The sequence below is a fragment of the Podarcis pityusensis genome (genome assembly GCF_964106645.2).
Source record: "Podarcis pityusensis genome assembly, chromosome: 7".
Classification (NCBI taxonomy): Eukaryota; Metazoa; Chordata; class Lepidosauria; order Squamata; family Lacertidae; genus Podarcis; species Podarcis pityusensis.
Window position 1 is genome coordinate 79,485,465 of NC_138031.1, and position 22,483 is coordinate 79,507,947.

At 40.5% G+C, this 22,483-nt stretch overlaps 1 protein-coding gene across 6 annotated transcripts in view; it reads left to right on the plus strand.

Moving 5' to 3' along the window:
- The window catches only part of LOC308481901 (catenin delta-2), a 221,982-nt gene that overhangs the window by 29,655 nt on the left and 169,844 nt on the right, over positions 1-22,483 (plus strand). For 3 of the 6 annotated variants that reach the window (XM_081014726.1, XM_081014729.1, XM_081014727.1), the window contains exon 3: positions 9,908-9,976. The exons of the other annotated variants lie outside the window; for them this stretch is intronic. In XM_081014726.1, the coding sequence (XP_080870852.1) occupies positions 9,908-9,976 (69 nt within the window). The remainder of the gene's footprint in view (positions 1-9,907; positions 9,977-22,483) is intronic. 6 annotated transcript variants of the gene reach the window in all.

Genomic DNA, 22,483 nt, shown 5'->3' on the forward strand with positions numbered 1-22,483 from the left:
GGGTTGACCAAACCATCGATTCCTTTCACAGAATACCCTTCACATAGGGATGGCGAGAACGTTCTCCCATCCCTATCACCTGAACCAGAGCCTATCTGCAACCTTACAAGTTGTGACGATTTGCTACGCGGCAGGCGAAACCCAAATGGCAACAGCCAATCAGCCAAGTGGGGAAAATTCCTGCCGTGCCCCTGTCCCAATGACAGATGGCACACAACAGCATACCAAGGTCAAGCGCAAAGCCCTGAAAGTAGGGAGAGGTGGGCGGGTTTTCTGAATGCACATGCCTAAAGAGGAAGCTCTGAGTCACATGCATGGTCATAAATAGGTCCCTCGAACCATTTGGACTGCATCCCATTGGCCAGATTGCACCCAGCTACGAGGGACCTACCAATCGGGTGTTGTGGCTGACGAAGCGTACCCACCCACAACACAGGGTGTCGGTTTCCAGGTCTCACCGCAATACGTGCCCTCTTTAAGGGAGGACCCGATTTATTATCCAAAGTGGTTCTAGGGGATGTAGGGAGCCAGTCTTTGTACCTCTACACATCTGGAAGGTTTTAGATTCTCTGTGTTTGAAAGAACTGAGCCAGATACTGGTTGTTCACATTTTTTCAGGTAAGAATTCTGCAATGCCTGCTAAATGGCCTTCCAACCGCCTGAGCCTGTTAGTTCCCTTAGAAGTCACTGACTGAAGAGACACAAGCAGAGGCCGTCCAATGAGTAGTCCCAAGACTGAAAGCTGCATCTTTACATTCCTGCTTCAGCTTTGAAGTCCCTTTGAATTCATTTTGTTTTATAAATGTTTAAGCAAATTAAAAGCTTGCAGGCTGGGATTCTGGCTGTTGTTAGGCTTGCTGAGGAGATAGAAGAGCTTATTTGAGATCTTGGAGCAGTTTAAATGCTGCAGTCTTGTTACTGAACAAGCACCCACTTCATAGTCTCTTGGATAGCTGTTGTCTTGCCTTGTCATGTCTTAACCCTTTGAGGCTATTTAGTATGCCACCTGGCATGGGGCAAGACTCTTATGAAGGCCACTGGTACCAATTAAAGTGGAAATCAAGAGGTCTCAGGATGAGTTGTAATATACAGACAAAGGTCAGCTTCCAGTTTTATATGTCAACTTCTCCAGCCTCCATCACAAATTCAGGGAAAAACACAGTACTGAAAAGCTTGTACCTCTTTGATACAGTACAGGGAATTTCTTATTGTAGCTTCTGTTAGCAAACTTCTGTTAGCAGACACATGCTTCACACTCATACGTTTGAAGGGTCTTGTGTATTATTTAAGTTCTATTCTCCCCTTCATCCCTAAGGAGCCATGGGCAGAAAACACAGATCTTCTAAGAATAATTCCAAAACAGATGCAAACCTAGGGGTGGGGGGTGGGATCCTTATTTTAAATAAATAAATAAATAAATAAATAAATAAATAAATAAATTAGTTGCAAGAGTTGGAAGGTATTCTGAGGGTCCTGTGATCTAACCCCCTGCAATGCAGGAATCTCAACGCACAGTCGGTCTCCCATTGAAACCACACCAGACTTTCCTTAGCTTTTCAGACGTGCTAGTACTGTAGTTTTATTGCTGCACCACTAGGACGACAACAGAGATGTATTAAGGCATTTGGACACTGGCAATAGTACATTTTAGCAGAATTATCCGGTAGCTCGCACAGATCTCAAAATGAGGATAATGTTTACTGAATACGCACACATGATAAAAAAAAATGTGTGTTTAATACTGCCATGAGATATGCACATCTTTTGTGGCAATGGGGAATAGTTTAGTAATTCTAACCAAGACTAAACTAACATATGCACACCATATGCAGAAGAAGCAAGCAGCAAGCTCATGAGGCATAAAATGAGGAGGGGGGAGTAACTGAAGGGGTAGGTGGAAAGTTGTGGGGGGTCTTGAAACAAAGGCTCAGAGAGGCACACTGATCTGCTCCTTTTGGGCTCCCATTGCAAGTTAGGCTTCAGACATGAGCATTAAGGCATCATGGGGTTTTTTGCATTAGTTTTACTCTTGATTTCTAACTTTCCTTTCACATGGCAGTACCTGTTGCAATATTGAACCGTGGCTTTTGAACTGATACACCAACAAGTCACGCTAATTCTTAAATGGTGGGGAATGTACCCAAATTTTGTCAACACAAGACATGGTTAAGAAGGGGCTAAAAAACTGATTTTTTTTCCCTGGAAGCAAAAAATACAGAAACGAGTGCAGAACATCAGAAAGGCTGAATAAACTGCTATTGGAATACAGCCACAGGCTTTGTAATATTGTGGATTTATGATGGTGTGGTGATTTTAATGGTTGTGAGTTGCCGTAAGTGATGTCAGGGTGGAAATGTTCTTTTACACAACACTTAATGTAAATAAATAAGCTTCTATTAAGTGTTAGCTTGTTTTGTTTCATACCTGATGCCTTACCCTGCCTTTCCTCCATCATGAAACTCAAGGCAGTATCTGTGGCATTCATGTTTGGTACCCAGATCCAGAGCTACATTACTTGATCAAGCAAAGATGCTGACTATATACCACTTTGAGCATCTTTTTTGACACATAACTCTGAGCTTAAGTGTAGATTTCTAAACACTGCTTCTATTACCACACCAATAATAAGTAATTCCCTAAAACATGATTGTCACATATTCCTTCTCTGCTTTTGGCAGCCGGTGTGCTGTCATTTCCCCATAACATTTCTATTAACTGTTGATTAGAGAGTCCCACTCCAATTTCTTCAGATGTTGTAACCAAATCTTGCTCAGTAATGTTGTGGAATAAGCTGTGGAACAGCTGGGAGGCTGTATTAGTAGGAACTTTGTATGGCCTTTTTTTACATTTGATATATAAGATAAGTCAAACATAATGCAATACTCTTTGTGCAGGCGTGGTACTGGATTTTTTTCCTTCTAGAACTGGTGTATAGACAGGGAAATTGCAAACCTCAGTGTACACTTCTCATTCCACTCAAGTGCATAAACATTTCTTTTAAAAATGAAGCATAAATATCCTGCAACCCTATACACACCTACCTGGAAGTAAGCCCTATTGAACTCAATGGGACTTCTGTATAGATTTGTTCTTTGGATCATATGAATTTATATTCCTTGTGATGAAAAGCATTGCTGCTTCTTATATGACCCAAGTTGTTAATTGCTTCCAGTTTCTTTGTCTCTGAGAAAATGTGAAGGCTAAGCGGAAAGAGATATGAGAAAATTAGTCAATCTTTGAAGCATTTCATGAGTATTAGTGGATTTCTTGGGGAAAGATGACTACAACAATGAATTCTATTGATCAAATTGGAATTCAAATTTCAGTGATGCTGCTGGTTTGTGGAAGAGATCTCATTACAACTCGAAGATACTGAATATGTACAAAAGTGAGACTCTATTTCTGTGCATTTATGAACATATAACATATTTATGAAAGAATGTGAAGGGCAAGTATTGCTTTTATTGAAACATGAATGAAACATTAATAGTAGGTTATTACTTGGCTGTTAGGTTGCTTGTGATCCCTTCACTCTTGACTCTTTCACAGAAGCTCTGGTTGTAGTAAAGGCAGGTATGCTCCCTTGTTTTGTAAGTTATCTTTAGTAAATAAAGTTGAATATTGAATCAGTAGTTAGTGAGAAATGCCTACATCAGACTTCTATGAAGTTTGGGCAAGTAAATATTCAGTTAACATACACACATCAGTAATGGCAAGTATTTGCTGATTAGATTTTCAGCGCTTACCGTATTTTTCGCTCTATAGGACGCACCTTGTTTTAGAGGGGGAGAACAAGAAAAAAATATTCTCCCCCTCTCTGCTCAGCGCCCCTTCAGTGAAGCGGCAGGAGAAACGGAGCTCCTTCCATTTCTCCTCCCGCTTGGCTGAAGGGGCGCTGCGCAGCTCTCCCTCTTTGCTGAAGCCAGGAGAGTCTTGCTCTCCTGGCTTCAGTGAAAGGAACCTGAAGCCTGCGGAGCGCAGCGGGAACTTGTGCTGCACTGCACTGCGCTCCAAAGGCTTCAGGCAGCTATCCCTGAAGCCTGATCCCTCTTGCACACCGATCCCTCTTGCTCTCCTGGCTTCAGGGATAGCTACCATAAGCCTCCGGAGCGTGGGGGGAGCGCTCCCTCTGCGCTTCGGAGGCTTCGTGTTGCTATTGCTGAAGCCAAAGAGCCTGCATTCGCTCCATAGGACGCACACACATTTCTCCTTAATTTTTGGAGGGGAAAAAGTGCGTCCTATAGAGTGAAAAATACGGTACATCTCTTATGGAAATAATCACCAGCAAATGAAGTAACATTATCCAAATGTTTGAGGTCTTAAGTTGCAGCACGGTGCTTCTTGAGCTTTAATTTCTAACTTTCTCAATATTCACTCTAATTTCCTGCAGCTAAGGTCTGCTGTTGACCCAAGTTATATGAGCTGCTTCCTTATCAGTCGTAGCTACTCACTTTTTGCCATAATGCTGCCGTTAACATCTTTAAAATTCCACCTGCTATTTTACATAACCTTTGAAGAGATGTAGTTAATAGAAGAAGAGCTTAACTTTAAATTTTGAACGAATGTGTAAGACCCACTGAAATCAGCAAATCCATAGATGAAGCAGCCCTTACAATTGCTAATTCAAATAATTAGTCATGCTTCTTGTTTTAAAGTCAGTGAATTGGAATAACAATTCTGTGCACCTGTATATGTGTGTGTTAAAAGTCATTCACATAGAAACCAGTCTGTTAAGATGAACCCTTCTCTCTAGCATGCAATATTCAATATTCAATCAATATTTTACACTTGGGGCAATTCAAATATGTTGTCTCCCACCTGTGTCTAATAAATGTGCTGACTAGGAAGGATTTGACCATTAGATACATTTGATAATGTAGCTCTACTCTAAATTAATTCATCATGGTAGTTTATCTGCGAGTTGTAGGATTTGGTTACATTTTTAATAGCAATTTGAGGGTCCCAAACTCCAGCTGTTTCCTAAAACTGTTAATTCCTACTTTTGTAACATCTCCCTTGGCCAGCTCCAATCCATCAATCGCTTAATTGTACTACAAAAGGTTGAGAAAGTCAAAAACAGCCAGGTATTATGTGTATCAGTTCCTTTGAATATTGGGCCATATGAAGCTAAGATGCTTAGCAAAATTCGTCATGAGAATGACTAGATAGGTTGGAACAGAATTTGACCTATCTCCGTTCAGTGCATCTGAGCTCCACTTTTCATTATCTCATAAGAGTTGTCATGTCTGTTGTGTGATTTGATTGTTCGCCTGGAAGAAGCTCAGTGCCAAACTACATGTGACAGTAAACAAGTCATTAGGAACTCCATCATCTTAAGAAGTAGCAGAGTAGCAGATCAGTTTTTGTTAGGACCTCAGCATGAAATGAGAAGAAGTTTAACTCTTTTCTCTCTTGCTGCGATCCCATCCAAAATCACCATCACCTGCTACTAGTGCCAAGGAGGAACCTAATGACTTCTTGAGCATCCCCTGTAGTTAAAGTTTGCTAGCTTTGCCACTTTGAGAAGGTGGAACTAAGGCGGAAATAGTTTGACCATTCAGCTCCCAGGAGTAAGAGACCGGTATCCAATGGAAGCAGATTTTGGGGAGGGAGGGCGGGGATTTTCTGGCACCTCACCTTAAGGTGGTACTACACAGAATGGTTGGATCCAAATGGGAGAAATGAAGGTGGAAACGTTCCCTAATATGAGAGAGGATGTTTCAGCCACCCGCCTTGCACAAGACCATTTTCTCTTGGGAACGACTTTCCTATACATTTTCTTAACACCTTCTATCATGTTAGGGCAGGCAAGTTCATTATGGGGCCAAAGAGGCAATTGTCTCTTAAGCAGCTAAGGAGCTGAAACTGGAGTTCTGATATAGATTAAAAGCCCTAATGAAATGTTGGGATGACCAGGTTAAATATGGACCACGGCACAGAAAAGTCTGATTATTCATCTTGCCTGGGGAAGAAAGTCCTTGCTGCTTTTGCATGATAAGAGCAGTTCACCCTTTTTAGGCTCACCATTGCTCACTGGCACCATTCAGGAGACAGAAGACTCAGCTTTTAAAATCATCTTGTGGTTTAGAGTGCCAGGCTCCTCTGCATCTCTATTAACGATGGTAAATACTTGCACCGTTTTGCACCCTGTAATTCTGTACTGTAGCTTCTTCTATATGCCTAGGCATACCCGAAAGATGGTTAGGATATACAAAACCCTACATGACTTGGGGCCAGCATCTGAAAGACCACAGGTTGGCCCAGGTTTTCCAATCCACTGAAGAGTCTCTTCTTTCTGTTACGCCAACATCTGAAGTGCATTTGGCAGGAACTTCAGAAAACGTCTCAGTGGCTGATCTCATTCTCCGAAACTCCTTGCCAAAGGATTGCCAGCTTACCCTATCTCTAACGACCTACCAGCAGGCAGAGACCATTGCTTTTTAACTAGCTTCACTTTCATTTTTTTTTAATCGTGTTTGTTCTTGTTTTATTATTGTTATCTGTCTTCAGCACCATTTGGGGAAAGGCAGGAGGCAAACACTTTTGGAAAAGTTTTTAGAAGCCATTTTGAAAGATGGAGTTGCACCACTAATGCTACTGGTTAGTATCAGAATAAACACATTTTCACTGTCCATTCCATTATAAAATATTCCATATAAGAATGTTTTCTTTTTTCCCTCTCCCCTTTTTTTGTACATGCAGACCTTTGCAATTTTTTCCTGGGTATTCACATTTCTTGCATTCAGTGGATTGCTCTAGAAGAGGAAAGAGTGGAAGCAGGAAAATAGTGGAATCCATGAACAGCCTTGGGTGGCTACAACAACATCCTCCCTGTGGGTGACTGTCCTGGTTTTCCACCAAAAAGCCTCCCTTTCTGAGAGCCCTGTCACAGCCTAGCAAATCAGCAGCCTCATTAACACACTGTGGTTTTGGCAGTCAGAACAATGGCAGGTAGCCAGACTCCAAAACCAGCTATGCTCTGGAGAAGGAATGTCAGGAATCCATCAAATTAACTGTGGAGATCTGCCTGGGGAGGAGATCAATAGTGAAGTTGTAGACAATGCTGACAAGTCAACTATTTCATTGTCCTCTATAATGATGGGCAAAAGCAGGGGCAGGGGCATTCTGTGTAATCGGCATCCTTTCTCCCTTTTTCTTGCGCACTATAGCATTCTGAAGAAGGTGTATCACTTTACATGAACGAGATAGTGATTTATGGTGTAGTCACATATTCTCAAACTTAGGCAGGATTAGGCACAGACGTTTGCAGTGTTAAATGAAGTTTTGATTCCATTTCCTCATTTTTAATCCATTAGTAATGATTGAGTGTAGTAAACCTGTCATCCATTAACCAAAGAAAATGCACAATTCTGATTTACATGTATCGGTGAGAGAGCACATGCTAATGGAAAATTTCTGAGGTACTGTTTTCCCCGTTGTTGTATTTAAAAACACACACACACACACACACCAAAAAAACTTCTCCATGGAAAATACATTGATGAAATTGCTGATATTCTGTGCATCTTTCTGAGCCACTTACTAGTAATTAGAACTAAGAGAAACTGGTGTGAAACTTCAAAACACTGTGTGTGGCGCTTTCCAAGCATAAATTGGCACAGGAAGCTTAAGGTATTCAAGCATAAATGGCAATGCAAAACAAACAAAAAACCCAATCCTTTGTAGGAAAGGCCACATTACCTTTCAGCAACCTGAAACAGACAAAAAAGGAGCTGGCCGCTTTTCAGTGGTTCCCGAGCCAAATTCAATTTACACAAGTCGGATGATTTAAATTTTAGTGGGTTGATATATGCAGATTGGCTGTGAGTGGAAGAGTAATGTGAGAAAGGGACTCGGTTCTTTCGAAGTCATGGCGAATCCTGAAGTTATCTGATACGCAAGAGAGAGCAGTGCAGAGTTATCAAGATTTCAGCTGAGAGCCACTGGAGTCATTAAAAGTCCATCCTTCTGATGGTGCCAGATAATTTATCCCAGTGCCATTATATGCTATGTAGTTTTCCAGACCATGAAGTGGTTCTTTTTTTGAGTCAAGAACAGTGGGTTAAAGGGAAAATACCTTCAATGCAGAATATTTAAAATCAAAGTGACATATTCCCTTTCATTTCTTGAGTAATTTGAGAGAAATGTGTGATTACCGTATGTATGCTTGGTTATATATTGACTTGTTTTGGAAAATAAACATTGAGATTCAGTTTAGTAGCTCTGTAGTAGTGACTAACGCAGGGAATCGTCATTCTGTCCCTAACCACATCCAAATCTCTCAGCTATCAGTCACATATCCTGGGAAATTTTGTATCATGAAAGTGCATTTAAAGGATTTTTGTACCACCCCACACATGCCCTTCCTCACACACCCCACAGCAGCAGGATAAAGTTAATATTCCTGTACCCATACATTTTTTGCTGCCAAGGGATAAAACAGTTTAGAGGCTGTATTAAAAAAAAACAGTTCCTAAAAATAATGTGGAACTACATAAAATGTGTAGTTTTACCCTTGCAGTCAGAGCCAGGACACTATTTGGTATAAAAGTGTTTTATTTCTAAGTGATACTAGGTTATCCTGCCATGTGAAGAAAGGTTTGTGGTGGGAAAGGGACCATAAAGTGTTTTATGGAACTTTCTAATTTTAAAAAAAAATGCAATCAATTAAAATTGAATGTGATCATTGAATCTAAACAACCCCAAGAAAAATGAGGCTTGCTCGACATTTGCAGGAGACCTGACCCCTAAACTGCAGAATGTGGGTTTCAGTCAAGATGGGCCTCATCTGGTATCATTTTCACATAACCATGAATTATGGTACGCTGTACAGTACCAAGTGGATTTTGAGATCTCACGTTTGGTTGATATAAAAAATGTTCGGTGGGATTTATTGGCTTTCCTTTATATAAAAAAGGAAATGTGCAGAATTATTTCTTATTTGACCTTGTTGGTTGTCTGAATATCCACCTTGTCTCTTTTCCGTTACCTGTTGTTTGACATTTAGTGAGGTATTTTTATATCCCTTGGATACGGAAGAGCTTTGATCATGCTAGGAAAGCAGATTACAGCAGACTGATCTATAGGCTTCTTGGACATGTGTGCACATTGACCTCCAATACATGCAGGAGTTTGTTTAATCACTGCAGCATCTAAGGTAGTTCTGTGTGCATATTATTGGATATGTCTGTGCACACGTGTGCGCACGCATGTACACACACACATGTGGTGGTGGTGGATTATATCCAACATTGCACGGAAAGGGCAAGCTATGCTTGCTGGACTCCACACATTAGACTTCGTTTAGACCTTGGGATCGCAGTCTAGAGCTTTGTTCTGTTCTGTCAATTTAGAGGGTTACCTAAAGTGACTTCTCCTCCATCAAAGGACTGGTGCATTCAGTTTGTTGTGTTCAGGTTTTTACTCAATATTAAGTGTCTAGTTGCAGCTATTAAAACTGGACAGAAGACTTCTTTTCTATATATGTTGTACTTTTGAACATTATCTTCTTTCTGTCAACCTTACTGTCCAAACAATGGTCTGACACTGAACAAACCACATTGATAAAATCATCACAAATGTTACCTTTATTTCTGCTTATGACAGGTTTGCTTCTAGTACCTGTACAGTTAAATTCATAGCCACTGCAAAAATGGAAAGGTGAATAGTGTCTTAAATGTGGAGGACTCATTTGAAACCATATACTGTATATGTATTTTTGCCCCAATAAGTTAAAACGATGCAAAGAAGCTCAACTGCCTTATTTGTTTAAAATATGACAACACTTGTTACAACTAATTTTAATTGCAACTCCTATATTAGAAGTGCACATTCTTCTCTTAATGACTGATTGAACCAGTGTATTTGTTTTTTTCCTGCTAACTTCCACAATTCTGTTCCTCTCCAGATCTTTCATGAACCCTTTTACCTGGATGAAGGTTGCCTCCAATAAGATTTCAAATACGCATTCAAATGTGTATGTACTTGAATGATTGATTCATTTCTAACACATTTTTAAGAGGTCAGGTTGCAATAGGATCCCACTTGCACAGTGCATCACATCCCAATTGACGTACGCATGTAGGCCTACTTTTTTTACTACATATTAATTGACCCGACTGTACTGATATACTCCTTCCTCAAGTAGTTCAAAGCACGGTAAAAATACTTTAAAAATAATGCTAAGACCCAAAGGGTTGTATACGTTGCACACAGTGAAGCTTTTCAGGCTCCCTTTCATCACAGTAACTCCTTGCATGCACACACCAATTTTTATTTTTATTTTTATTTCTTAAGATCAGGAACTTATCTGGGGTGGCAGCTCTGGAGTATTAGGGGTTGGGTGCTGAAACACCTGATCTTTTCTTTCTAATTTTATACAAACAGAAAGGGAAAAAAGCATTAGACAATGTAAGCTCTGCCAAGCTACGACCAGAAGCCTTGTTTAAGCAGTACAATTTTCACTTGTTTGCAGAAGCTTTAGTAATAATGTCCTGCAATTTATGTAGGACTGTTGTAATGTCAACAAGTATTCTGGTTTGTTTTAAAGTTTTGGTTTGTAAACCCTAGAGGTTTAAAACTGTGGATATAAATATATGCAGGATTTGGTAATTGAAGAACTTTTTTCTTCAAAGGGCATAATCATTTGGCACTATATGGAGCACTGATTTTTTTTTTAAAGAATTCATTTGTGTATGCTTGCAAATTATTACAACATTTGTGCTTTTCACGCTGTGTATGTTGTATTCCAGGGTCCAGTATCATTCATCATGTTAAATTTTAAAATATGTGATACAAAAAATGTTTTTTTTAAAAAAGCTTCTGGAATGGTTGGCAGTATTTCTTTATTTATTCAGTAGTATAAATGGCATGGCACTTCACAGTGGTAAAACACAGATAGTATAAGTCTGGATAAAAGGGAGGACAATCTGGGATTGAGGAGGAAACAAATTCCGTTGCATACAATGTATTTGTATATGGAAATTCTACTTGATGAATATCTCCCAAGTCTGTCACGTACAAGAAGGACCTCCTATGGAAAGGATGGCTTGTGAGCCATTGAGCCATTTACAAGGCCAAAATTGACAAAAACCTATCTGAGCTGGATTGCCTAAAGAAAAGGAAATGGAAAGAGAAAGGGGAATGGATTTGTGAATCTGCAATCTAAAGCACATTTTACGATGGACTGCAACTTGTGGCACTGAGGAGGTGGTAACCAAATACCATCTAGTACGTGGACATAATAGTGCTACTCAGGGCCACGCTAAACTTCATACTGATCATACCGTAAATGCTTCTGTGATAATTTATTTGGTTATTTTTGTAATAAACAGCAGCTACAGAAGAGTGAGCCAAGCTGGACTGTGGACACTTTCATCCTGTGATATTTAGGTGTAGTCTTTACATTGGGACCTTGGTGGGGTCAAATGTTTAAAGTCCTCCCACACCACAGATACAAAGTAGTGTCTACTTTTGTTCCTGGACTTCTTTGTTTGTGGAAAGTGATGCACAAATCAAATAAAGAACTGCTTTTCTTCTAAAAACCTCACATAGGCTAAACTTTACTGAGGGCCTATCTGCAAGAAAATCTAGTTGCCCATCCATCCAAGATCAAGTGCTGCAAATTTCAGCAAATTGATTCTTAGATGGGGGACTGTGAGTTTATTTGGTTTGTTGATTCTATCCTGGAACAGTCAGTGAGGCCTTTCTCAAACTGAGTGCCACCTTGGCACTAGGTTAACAGGCTATACAGGTAAGCAGTGGGGTCATGAATGACGTAACATCAACCCAACATAATTGTTTACCCAAAAAGGTTTTAGAGCTTGCTAAACATGCATTTAGATGTGGTCTCTGATTTTCAGTTCTGATTGAAATAAATAGTTTTTTGCAAGTCACTTATCAGGTACACTTTTGTAGCAGCATCTCTGAAATATTTTACGACTAGATTGTTTCTTTTCCTCGTACTGATTGCACTAGGATAGCGTATGTCACCTTGTTTGGGGATGTACTTTGATTGTAACAAAACTAATGACTTCATTAATTTCAACACAGCCACATGAAGGTCGAATTAATCTCATTTACTAAGAACTCTCAGTTCTTGCAGTTCAGCCTCAATTATGAATTTGTTTGAGATTTTAGATGATTTTTTTAAAATGGTGTGTGGGTTTGGTTTAGTTTTTTTTAAAGGGAATACTGAAATTTACCAAACAAAAAACAACCCTGAAGCATCTCTGCCTTCTTGCTTCTAGTCTGATTTGTAATGTATGTTAAGATATACATAATTAGTTGTCTTGACTGAGTAATTCAATAAGACAGTGATATAATAAAACTGTTTCTTATTCAAAGAGAAAAAAATCAGTGATTGCTTAGACCTGTCAAACTGAAGAACAGATTAATATTACATGCTGTTGAACAAGGACAGATGATAGAGACAGGAGTTTGTATTCTACTATAACTCAATTTTTAGTGTGATATCTGGCTAGGATATAAACATATTCATATATTTCCAGGGCACCAACTGAAAGTAGTAGAATTTGTTAATTCCTAACTGGGAGTCATCAACCCAGTACCCACGGGCTTTCAATGATGCCCTCAGGCAGGGCTTTCATTTTCATCTTTTTTATATAAAAAAAAAACAAACCAATTATCTAATTGTCTTGGACTGGTTAGACACAAAGGAATGGTGGGAGGAACCAGCTGGGGAACAATCAAGGGGAAAAGGCTCAGAGCCCATGCAGTGGTGATAGAACATCAGTGAGTGGCCACAGAGAGAAGAGGGAGAAGACTGAGAAGAGGAGGTGTCAGAAGCTGAAGGGTTAACAGGACTTAGTGCCTTGGGAGAGCCTGTGGCAGAAAGGGTCAAGAATCAGAAGCTGAAGCAGGCGAGTGGGATGAGGGACACCAAGAGGCAAAGATTAATCAAGCTGGTGATGAACCATGGGTAACCTCCTCCTGCTGCAAGCTCTCCTCTGCCCTACTCTCCCAGAACCAGAAGAGGCATGAAAAGAGAGGAGCAAAGACAGGCTGCATGTCGGCACAGTCTCCGATTGCTTAGAAGAAGCCCTGGAGAGGAGGAGATATAGGCGGCTCTGGGGAGGTAGGGACCTTTGGTTTCCTGGAGTAAGACCTACAGGGCATGAACTGCTGTGCTCATGAAACATGAAACACTGTCTTGTCTGTGAAGATTGTGCTTCGCTAATAAAGAGTCAATTCCATCTTTGGACTGTGCGATTTACTGACTGGCTGGCTCTGTGGTACCAGATATGAAGCAAAATATGTAGGTTCCCTTCTAAGCAATTTCTGTTGAGCGATCCACCCTGGCTGCTCCCACCCATCGGTGTATTTAGCCAATGAGTAAAGTCAGAGCCGTGATTGATACATGAGTTGTTCACTAGGCAGTAGGAATCCCCAGGGTCCTAAAGAGCTGCCGTTTCCGCCTCCCCATTTGCTTCTCTGTTTGTTTCTGTTTCGCTGCCTGCCTGCCACATGGAGCAGTTGGCAGGCAGCTACTTAAGAAGCTTTTTAAAAATGTGTGTGTTGTGAGAGGGGAAGAAGCGCAGAAACCACTCACATGCCTGCTGGACACATTGAACAGTTGGCAGGCGACTAACTGCTTGAAAAACACGGGAATCCTCCTGTTGCTGTTGCATTTGTTTTGCACATGGAGTAGGAGCCGCCTGAGGGAGGCTTCAGTTGTTTATGGGTGTGTGAGAAAGAGGAGATTGCAACCTTTTATTGTTTCTGTTGGGTGCCGGACAGCGGCGATTGCTCCGAAGTTGTTGCCAAGGGGAGGGGAGGGGCAAATTCAGAGGCATCATAATTATTTTGGTGGTGATAATGCTCACTTTTGCTTGCTTATTCCCAATCTGTCGATGAGGGGCAGTACAGAGGCATCATCGTCAGTGTTGCTACCATCTTTTCCTTGATTGTTCCCATGTTGCTTTTTGTCATGGGGGTTGCGGCGCCATTTCAGTGGCATCATTATTATCTTACTTTTTTATATACTGTATTTTTCGCTCTATAGGACACACTTTTTCCCCTTCAAAAATGAAGGGGAAATGTGTGTGCATCCTATGGAGCGAAGACGCCATAGCCCCGCTACCCTTTCCCAGCTGGAGAGGTGACGCGTGGCTATGGAAGGAGCCTCTATAGCTGCGCGTCACCTCTCCAGCTGGGAGAGCGCGCGCGGGGCTAAAGAAGCCATAGCCCCACGACCCTCTTCCAGCTGGAGAGGTGATGCGTGGCTATGGCAGCAGCCTCTCCGCTGCGCCTTTCCGCTGCTCCCTGACCTGCTCTTTGGGGCTGGTGGTGGGCTTCCCCCCTCCAGCCCCAAAGAGCAGGTTGAAAGGAACCTGAAGCCTGGAGAGCGAGAGGGGTCGGTGCACACTGACCTCTCTCACTCTCCAGGCTTCCAAGGTAGCCGCCTGAACGCACCTTAAACAGCACCTTGTTTTAGAGCGAGAAAACAAGAGGGGGAAAGTTCTCCCCCTCTCTGCGCAGCGCCTCCTGCCGCTTCGCTGAAGGGGCGCTGGGCAGAGAGGGGGAGATTTTTTTTTCTTGTTCTCCCCCCTCTAAAACGAGGTGCATCCTATTGTCCGGTGCGTCCTATGGTGCGAAAACTACGGTGTATATATATATATACCACCCTTTATCTGAAGATCACAGGGCTGGTACACAGCAGAGGTTGTTCTCAAGTTGCCTGGGGTGGGCAGAGTTCAGTGCAAAGAGAGAAACATTATTAATATCATCTCCTCAATATGCTCCTGATTTTAAGAAGCTGATAGATGGCATTCAGCCTACATGAGCCTGGGCCAGTAGTGTTCAACTACTACTTTGGTAAGGCTTTCTTTGTATTTTTCAGTGTATTTTCCTTATATTTCTATTCCATGAAGATGAAGATGGTGACGATAATAACAACTTGCCAGCCATCATGAATTAATTTTTATCTTTGACTATGCATGTTTATGGCTGGCTATAGCAATTCAGAATTGTTCTTGGATTCAGCTTATTGGATTCAGGTATCTGTTGGTGTTTTTAGCTAATCAACAGCAGCACGCCATCACCAGACAAGGTAACAAGCAAGGCTTAACAGTCTCTGGGGAAAAAAGAAGATTTTTCAAACTACACACACACACAAACACGAAATGACTAGATTGTTCCATATCTGATCCATTTGACATTTCTATCTCATTTCTTTTTCTGTTCTTTTGGAGGCAGCAGCCATTTTGCGTTAGGCTGCAAACCCAGGGGCAACTGTTTTCTGGCTGGTGCCCTCAGCAGCTTCTCAAAGTTCCCAATGTACCCCTAGCCCCCCCCCCAAAAAAAATTGGTGACCACTGCCCTGGACCCCTCATTTTAGCTTCATGCATGCATATATAGTAACCAGAGTTTAGGGAGTAGTAGAAAGTTGCAGGATCACATGCATCTTTCCCTTTCTTTTGCAGATTTCTCTGCCCTACTCTTGCTGGGCAATTATATGCAATTATCACCAAGCCACCTAAGTACATCCATAAATTCACTTCAACCAATCTGATTAAAGTCAGCTTCTCATTTTCTCTTGGACTGGTTATGGCCAAATGTAATTTTGGTGCATTTTGATGCATTCAAAATTTGTTGGGTTTGTGAGGAGAAAGCTCATATGAATGGATATCCCCCCCCGCGCGCGCTCTTTCTCTCTTTCTCTCTCTCTCTCTCTCTCTCTCTCTCTCTCTCTCTAATTTCAAAAGTATGCACATAGCAAGCTTAATATTGGGAAAAGCAGATTTATTGTAGCTTTTCCCCCTCTATGGGATATTACTTTCCTATCTGTAAGAATTTTATTTTCCCCAGGAAAACAGCATTCTACCATACAAGTATCTACCTGGATGTTGAGTATTATGACTGAAACATAAATTGACTTCTCCAAACTAGATTTGAAATGGGGAGAAATTATGCACAAGAGGAAAGCGTACGCACCATCTTGGACTCTAAACTTGGCTAATTATATATCTGAATTTTTGGTTCATAATTTAAATTCCAAATAATTTTAAAGCCCTTGAAGTCAAAAAGATTCCACATAAGAATTGCTTGCCATATCAAATCACCATTCCAACAATCAGTGTTGTCCAATAGTTTTTATTTATTTATTTTGTAGACAGATACTATTCTGGTCTCTACCTTGATGGAGAGCCAAACTGCTAAGTCATATAATCGTTTAGAATTTATTCTAATTTCTTCATCGCTGACACAAAATTAGTGATGCTTTCGCTGATAAAGGGTAGCCTGAGATGAAATGCACTGAGTTTTAAAAATGTATTTACAACCGTCTTTGTAAACTACTTGATGCAGTTGCTGTTGTGATGGTATGGCCCTTTTCAGTATATTATATGGTTGGCTTGTTAGCATAGCTATTCATTTGTGCACAATGTGCTAGTCAAGCCATTGTTAGTAGTGTTTTATAATCCTGTAAATAGTACCACTAAAAAGGTTATAATCGAACACTTGCTGGTACCAGTAAATTCAACTCAGGTAGTGTTTAACCTGAATTTTTCAAATAATTAACCAGTTTGTAAAAATGGCCTTCTCAATAAGTGAGAGGATTCACAAAAATAAATGATACTTGTTTTTCCTCTCATTGCAGTATTAGAAAGTAGGGTTTTGTTTTTGCTTTGTTTTTAAAAAAGGAAAGGCCATATAATGCAGGGTAGAACATTTTGTTAATTTTTAGCAAAGAAGACTGGTTTATCAGTTCACCGGTTTATTATGAGTACATGTGTCTAGCAGCAAATGATGTTATGCTTTATAATACCATTTATAATTAAATGTGTACTGCGTGACCATGAACAATTCATGATATCTCACTCTTAAATTTTTGGGTGCACTTTGATTTAGGAATTCTCTGAATTTTGTAGAAGCTTTTGTACTTCTTGTTCTAGTAAGAATTATAACTACACCCACGTCCCACTAGTAGAATGCTTGTTGTCTGAAATTTCAGTTATCTGAAAACAAAGAATCATACCTGAACCTCACCACACAATTGGCTGATTCAAATATCCAAACAGCCAGAATTTGTCCACTGCCTTACTTATTTGAGTTTTGCTGATCAGTGGCAGCCATTTTGGGCAGAAACCATGAAGGAGGGAAAGAGATAAGAGAAATCACAGATTAGAAATGTTCCCATAGGAAATACCGTATTTTTTGCTCTATAAGACTCACTTTTTCCCTCCTAAAAAGTAAGGGGAAATGTGTGTGCGTCTTATGGAGTGAATGCAGGCTGCGCAGCTATCCCAGAAGCCAGAACAGCAAGAGGGATTGCTTCTTTCACTGCGCAGCGATCCCTCTTGCTGTTCTGGCTTCTGAGATTCAGGATATTTTTTTTCTTGTTTTCCTCCTCCAAAAACTAGGTGCGTCTTGTGGTCTGGTGCGTCTTATAGAGCAAAAAATACGGTAATGGAAATCATCAGCTCCTTATGCAAACGCTTGGCTAACGAACAATTTCCTGGGAATACATTGTGTTCGGAAAGCAGAACCTGTGTGTACTGTATCAGCTGTTGATAAAATAGCTGCTTTATTTTACTTTGCCTCGTTGCTAATTTGGAGTATTTAGTTGTATTTGGCATATTGAAGCCTTCATGATAGGACAGGCTAGAAATTTTAAATAACTAAACCTGTATTTGGGCTCACAATTCTTTCGTAACTACAGCAGAAGATGAATGTCTAACGTATGTTTCAGTTTGCTATAGCTGCCTTTAATTCACAAGGAAAATAAGTCAAATAATTATTCTGCAAACAATCTTGTCTACTTTCCAAGATACTTAGTCTTCTTTGAACCAACTTGACTTCTTTGTTCTAGTCCAACATAAATATTCTGAGTTATTTGCTGCAAGCTTGAAGATCTTACCACTCTGATCCATTCAACAAACAAACAAACAAACAAACGGCATAACTGAATAGCAATATGGTCAGAAATTGTTTTGTCTGTTATGTTATTCTAATATCAGGGGAGAAGTATGCTGAGTCTGCTTAAAGTGACTTCACTTTACAACTTTTTAAGAATGTTTTAAAGCACATAATAAATAATAATAATAATAATAATAATAATAATGTTATAAATATGATATTTAACATACTTTTTCTGTAAAATATTCATTTAAATAAGACAGTAGCCTTTTCTACATGACTTTTAATATTATTATTTTTAAAAAAATTGTTCTTGCTTTATATTATATTGGTTCCCAAATCTGTCTCATGACTCCAGACATAATCTTTTTTTTTTTTTTAAAAAAAGATATTTATTAAGAATTTTAAAGTTACAGAAAAGACAAAGAGAAAAAGAAGTAAAAAAACACAAAAGAAAAACAATCCACAATTAAACAATACGAATTAATAAAGATCAAAATCAAAACATAACAACAAAACACATAACACAACACAATCAAAAAGCAAAGATAAACCACAAAAATTTAAAAACAAATCCAATATTCCCAAATCCTTAACTGTCATTACCTTATTTCATCGACCTCCTCACTCCTCCCTTTTTTTGTATTCTAGTTGTTAATTATCACAGCAAATCCTTTCCCTTTTTCATAGTATTCTGTCCTTAAATTACCTTAATCTATTTTAACCTTATCTTACTATAAAAGACCCTAAAACTTAAAACTTAGATCTTATTTATACCAATTTCTCATAACCATAACATATTCTTACATAATTCTTTTAACATTTCTGCTAAAGTCAAATAATTTCGTTCCAACATTTTTCTAACATTCATCAATTTTATAAAACAATCCTAATAATTTTTTTTTAAACTTTCTTCCAATCTTCATCCAACGTCTCTTCCTCCTGGTCCCGGGTTTTGTCAGTCCTTTCTATCCCATCAATCTAGCTCATTAACCTGGTAATCTTATGTCCGAGGCCCTTAAGTCTCTTCCATGTCCCTTCCGCAGCTCTTCTTCATATTTATACCTGTACTTTACTTTGTCTCCTGCTCCTTTTACTCGTGGAAACTCCAGCTTGACAATATTTTTGTCCCTTCTCGACAAATCAGCCCCTTTTCCATATTCCACACTAAACTCCATGTGGTATTTAAAAACATATTTCAAAGTCCCTCCAGAATTAAGAACCACCACATCCCCAAACATCTCACGGCCCATCGCCAGACTTGAAGAGTCAAAACATCCCTGCATAGGGGGGTCTATCCAACCCCCATTTCCAAACCAAGCAAAACTGTATCTCTCCAAATCTGGCTTTTTCTTAGTTCATTTGTCAAATCCAACAACTCATGTTCCTGCTGGGCCACAACTCCCTCCATCTCTGCCACCCGAGGTCCAGCAACATCCTCTTCCCTCCTCTGATCTGTCAGAGCACACTCCTGAGTTGATTCCTGGGTGGATTCTATATAATTACCCACAACCTGTCCAAAATTTCTGATCGCAACAGTAATCAAGTCCGTCTTCTCATGTAACTGTTCCAATAGGGCACTTGTTTTACAGAAAGCACGCACCAGAGCTTCTGAATACATTGTTATGAAGGTCAGAAGTCTATTCCCACGATCTTAATCTGTTGCAGCTGCAGAGCTCCCCGGTTCGGATTTAGTAACAGTTTCACAGGCTCCCTCTAGGGGAAGAACTTCTATTTGTATCCATCTTTTCTTTTTTTTCTTTTCTTTTAAAGGCAGATCTAACAACAAAGTTTCCTTTTTCAGATATTTTGTCAATATTTGTTCCTTTAAAATGCAAAGGAGAACAATGGAATCACTATGTTTCTCTTCTTTTAACTGTCTGTCAAAGACGTTTGTCTATAGTCAATGAGCTTCCCAAAAACGTCAGTCTTGACACCCCGCTCCCAGGATCAAGACGGTGGAAAATTACTTTTCTTTACACTCTCTTCTGCAGGTTTAAACAGTCAGGAAAAAATCCCCCCTCTTCTCCTGCTTCCGAGTGGGGTTCAACAATTTTAGATGACGAAAGTTAATCCTTTACAAACGATTTTCTGAACTCTAGTTTACCATGTCTTTGCTTTAATCTATCTACAAGAAACGGAAGGCTGACTTCCTGTTTAGACCTTCCCGTTTCAGTGCCAAATTGAAAAGAATTTCTTAGTCCAATTTTCCTTTCTACTCACAGGTCGTTGTTTAAAGTCCAATTGTCCGAAATTAAGCTACTCACGGGTAGTTATTTTAATAGCCAAATTGTCCCAGGAAAAAGGCAGCGCTCTCCAGCAACGGCTGTGCAGCTTCGCTCCACGGAAGAAGCAGTTGACTCTCAGCACCGTGCCACTTGCCCCTCTTCGCTCCGGAGCCCGTGACTGGGTTTCTTTACGAGTTGGGGGGGCGCGAAAGGTGCCCGCCGAGTCCCATGGTCACAGGCTTCATCCGCCTGTGATTTTTCAAAGGGCCCCCGCTTCGCCGTAGCAGGAAAGACCCGTTTTCCGTGGAGCCAGTCCCTCCGGATCAGAGGGAATCCGCCATTACCGATGGCGCCACCCCGGAAGTCCGACTCCAGACATAATCTTAATTGTGAATTTACTGTTCATCGCCTTGCAAAAAGTGCATTTTAGGAGGCAGTAATGCCGGTCTTGATCTAAAGAACTGCATGCTGAGCCAGAATTTCAGCTCTCTCATTCTGATATAACAGCAGCTTTTGCTGTCTGGTAATTTAATTCTGAAAGCTGGACAGCTTTAGGAACATTCTCAAACAACAATGGAAGGAACATGTGGGAAGGGATGCAAGAAATCTCTTTTGCATGCCTGAAGGATCCTCTTTTATGTCAATAAATGCCGTTTACTTTGGAAAAGTTATGGGAGGGTAAAATATTTGTTGCTGTTTTGGAAGTGAGCACTTCTGGATTTACATAGAAAAAGGTCGTTATCTAGATACATTGTAGCCACTTCTGTCATTGGTGTGGTTGGAAATCCACTTTATGCAAATACTTCCATTGTCCCAGCAGCATAGGTTATAAACAATCCATAATAATTTTAACTAGGTATCTGTTTTTTTCTGAAGCCACATTTACTGTGGCAATACAGTGGTACCTCGGGTTACATACGCTTCAGGTTACAGACTCCGCTAACCCAGAAATATTAACTCAGGTTAAGAACTTTGCTTCAGGATGAGAACAGAAATCGTGCTCCTGCGGCGTGGCAGCAGCAGGAGGCCCCATTAGCTAAAGTGGTGCTTCAGGTTAAGAACAGTTTCAGTTAAGAACGGACCTCCAGAACAAATTAAGTTCTTAACCTGAGGTACCACTGTATAGAAATTCAAAAACACCATTCCAAAGGTGAGTGGCTTTTCTGTAGCCCCCCCCCCCCGCCCCCGTAAATCAAATCTTGCAAACGTGGTTTAAATAGCTAATAGTTACATGATAAAGAGCAACGTTTTATACCATATTCTGTGTGCTTAATGGTCCATATGAGCTTTCAGGGAAAAGGATTAACTTGAATTCTTGGACTTTCAGTTATGAACGCACAGATAACTAGTTAGGAAAACTGCTGATAATGAATCACTCATGCACCTCTCAGGTGAAAAACAACATGTTTATAGAAGGCTGTTTGCTCCCTTTGTCCTATTACACAGTTATGAACACCAGGTTCTTAATAAATATTATCTTCCCCATGTTAAGAGAATTAAAATCAACAACTATTGAATGCTTACCACTCGATATCACTCTCGGTGACTAGTTAAGCTCCGAAAAATGGTATCTCAGATTGATTGCAGAAAAACTGAAGATCAGGTCAATTCTTCTGCAATTTATGTGACCTATAAAACCAGTTCTTTCAAATGCTATTCAGTCAGGAATGCTACTTCAAAATAATTCAGAATGTATTCTCCATTAAAGAGATCGGGCTGTAAAACATATGAGTTCAAAGGATATAAACTGCCTGAGAGAGGGGTCTCCATTCTCCCATAAAATGATGATGGAGCCTATAGATATGGAATCTAGTTGGCTTTACACTTAGCTGATATTTTTGAAAGGAAAACATTAAACACAGAGAAGCCTTATTGATTTAAGTCAGCGTGGTAACAGTTTTTTGGGGGGGAAACCAGGACTTAAATTGGGTTACTTGTCTCAGGTAGAGTACCGTATTTTTCGCACCATAGGACGCACCGGACAATAGGACGCACTTTGTTTTAGAGGGGGGAGAACAAGAAAAAAAAATCTCCCCCTCTCTGCCCAGCGCCCCTTCAGCGAAGTGGCAGGAGGCGCTGTGCAGAGAGGGGGAGAACTTTCCCCCTCTTGTTTTCCCGCTCTAAAACAAGGTGCCGTTTAAGGTGCGTTCAGGCGGCTACCTTGGAAGCCTGGAGAGCGAGAGGGGTCGGTGTGCACTGACCCCCCTCGCTCTCCAGGCTTCAGGTTCCTTTCGACCTGCTCTTTGGGGCTGGCGGGGGGAAGCCCACCACCAGCCCCAAAGAGCAGTTCAGGGAGCAGCGGAAAGGCGCAGCGGAGAGGCTCCTGCCATAGCCGTGCGTCACCTCTCCAGCCGGGAGAGGGTCGCTGGGCTATGGCT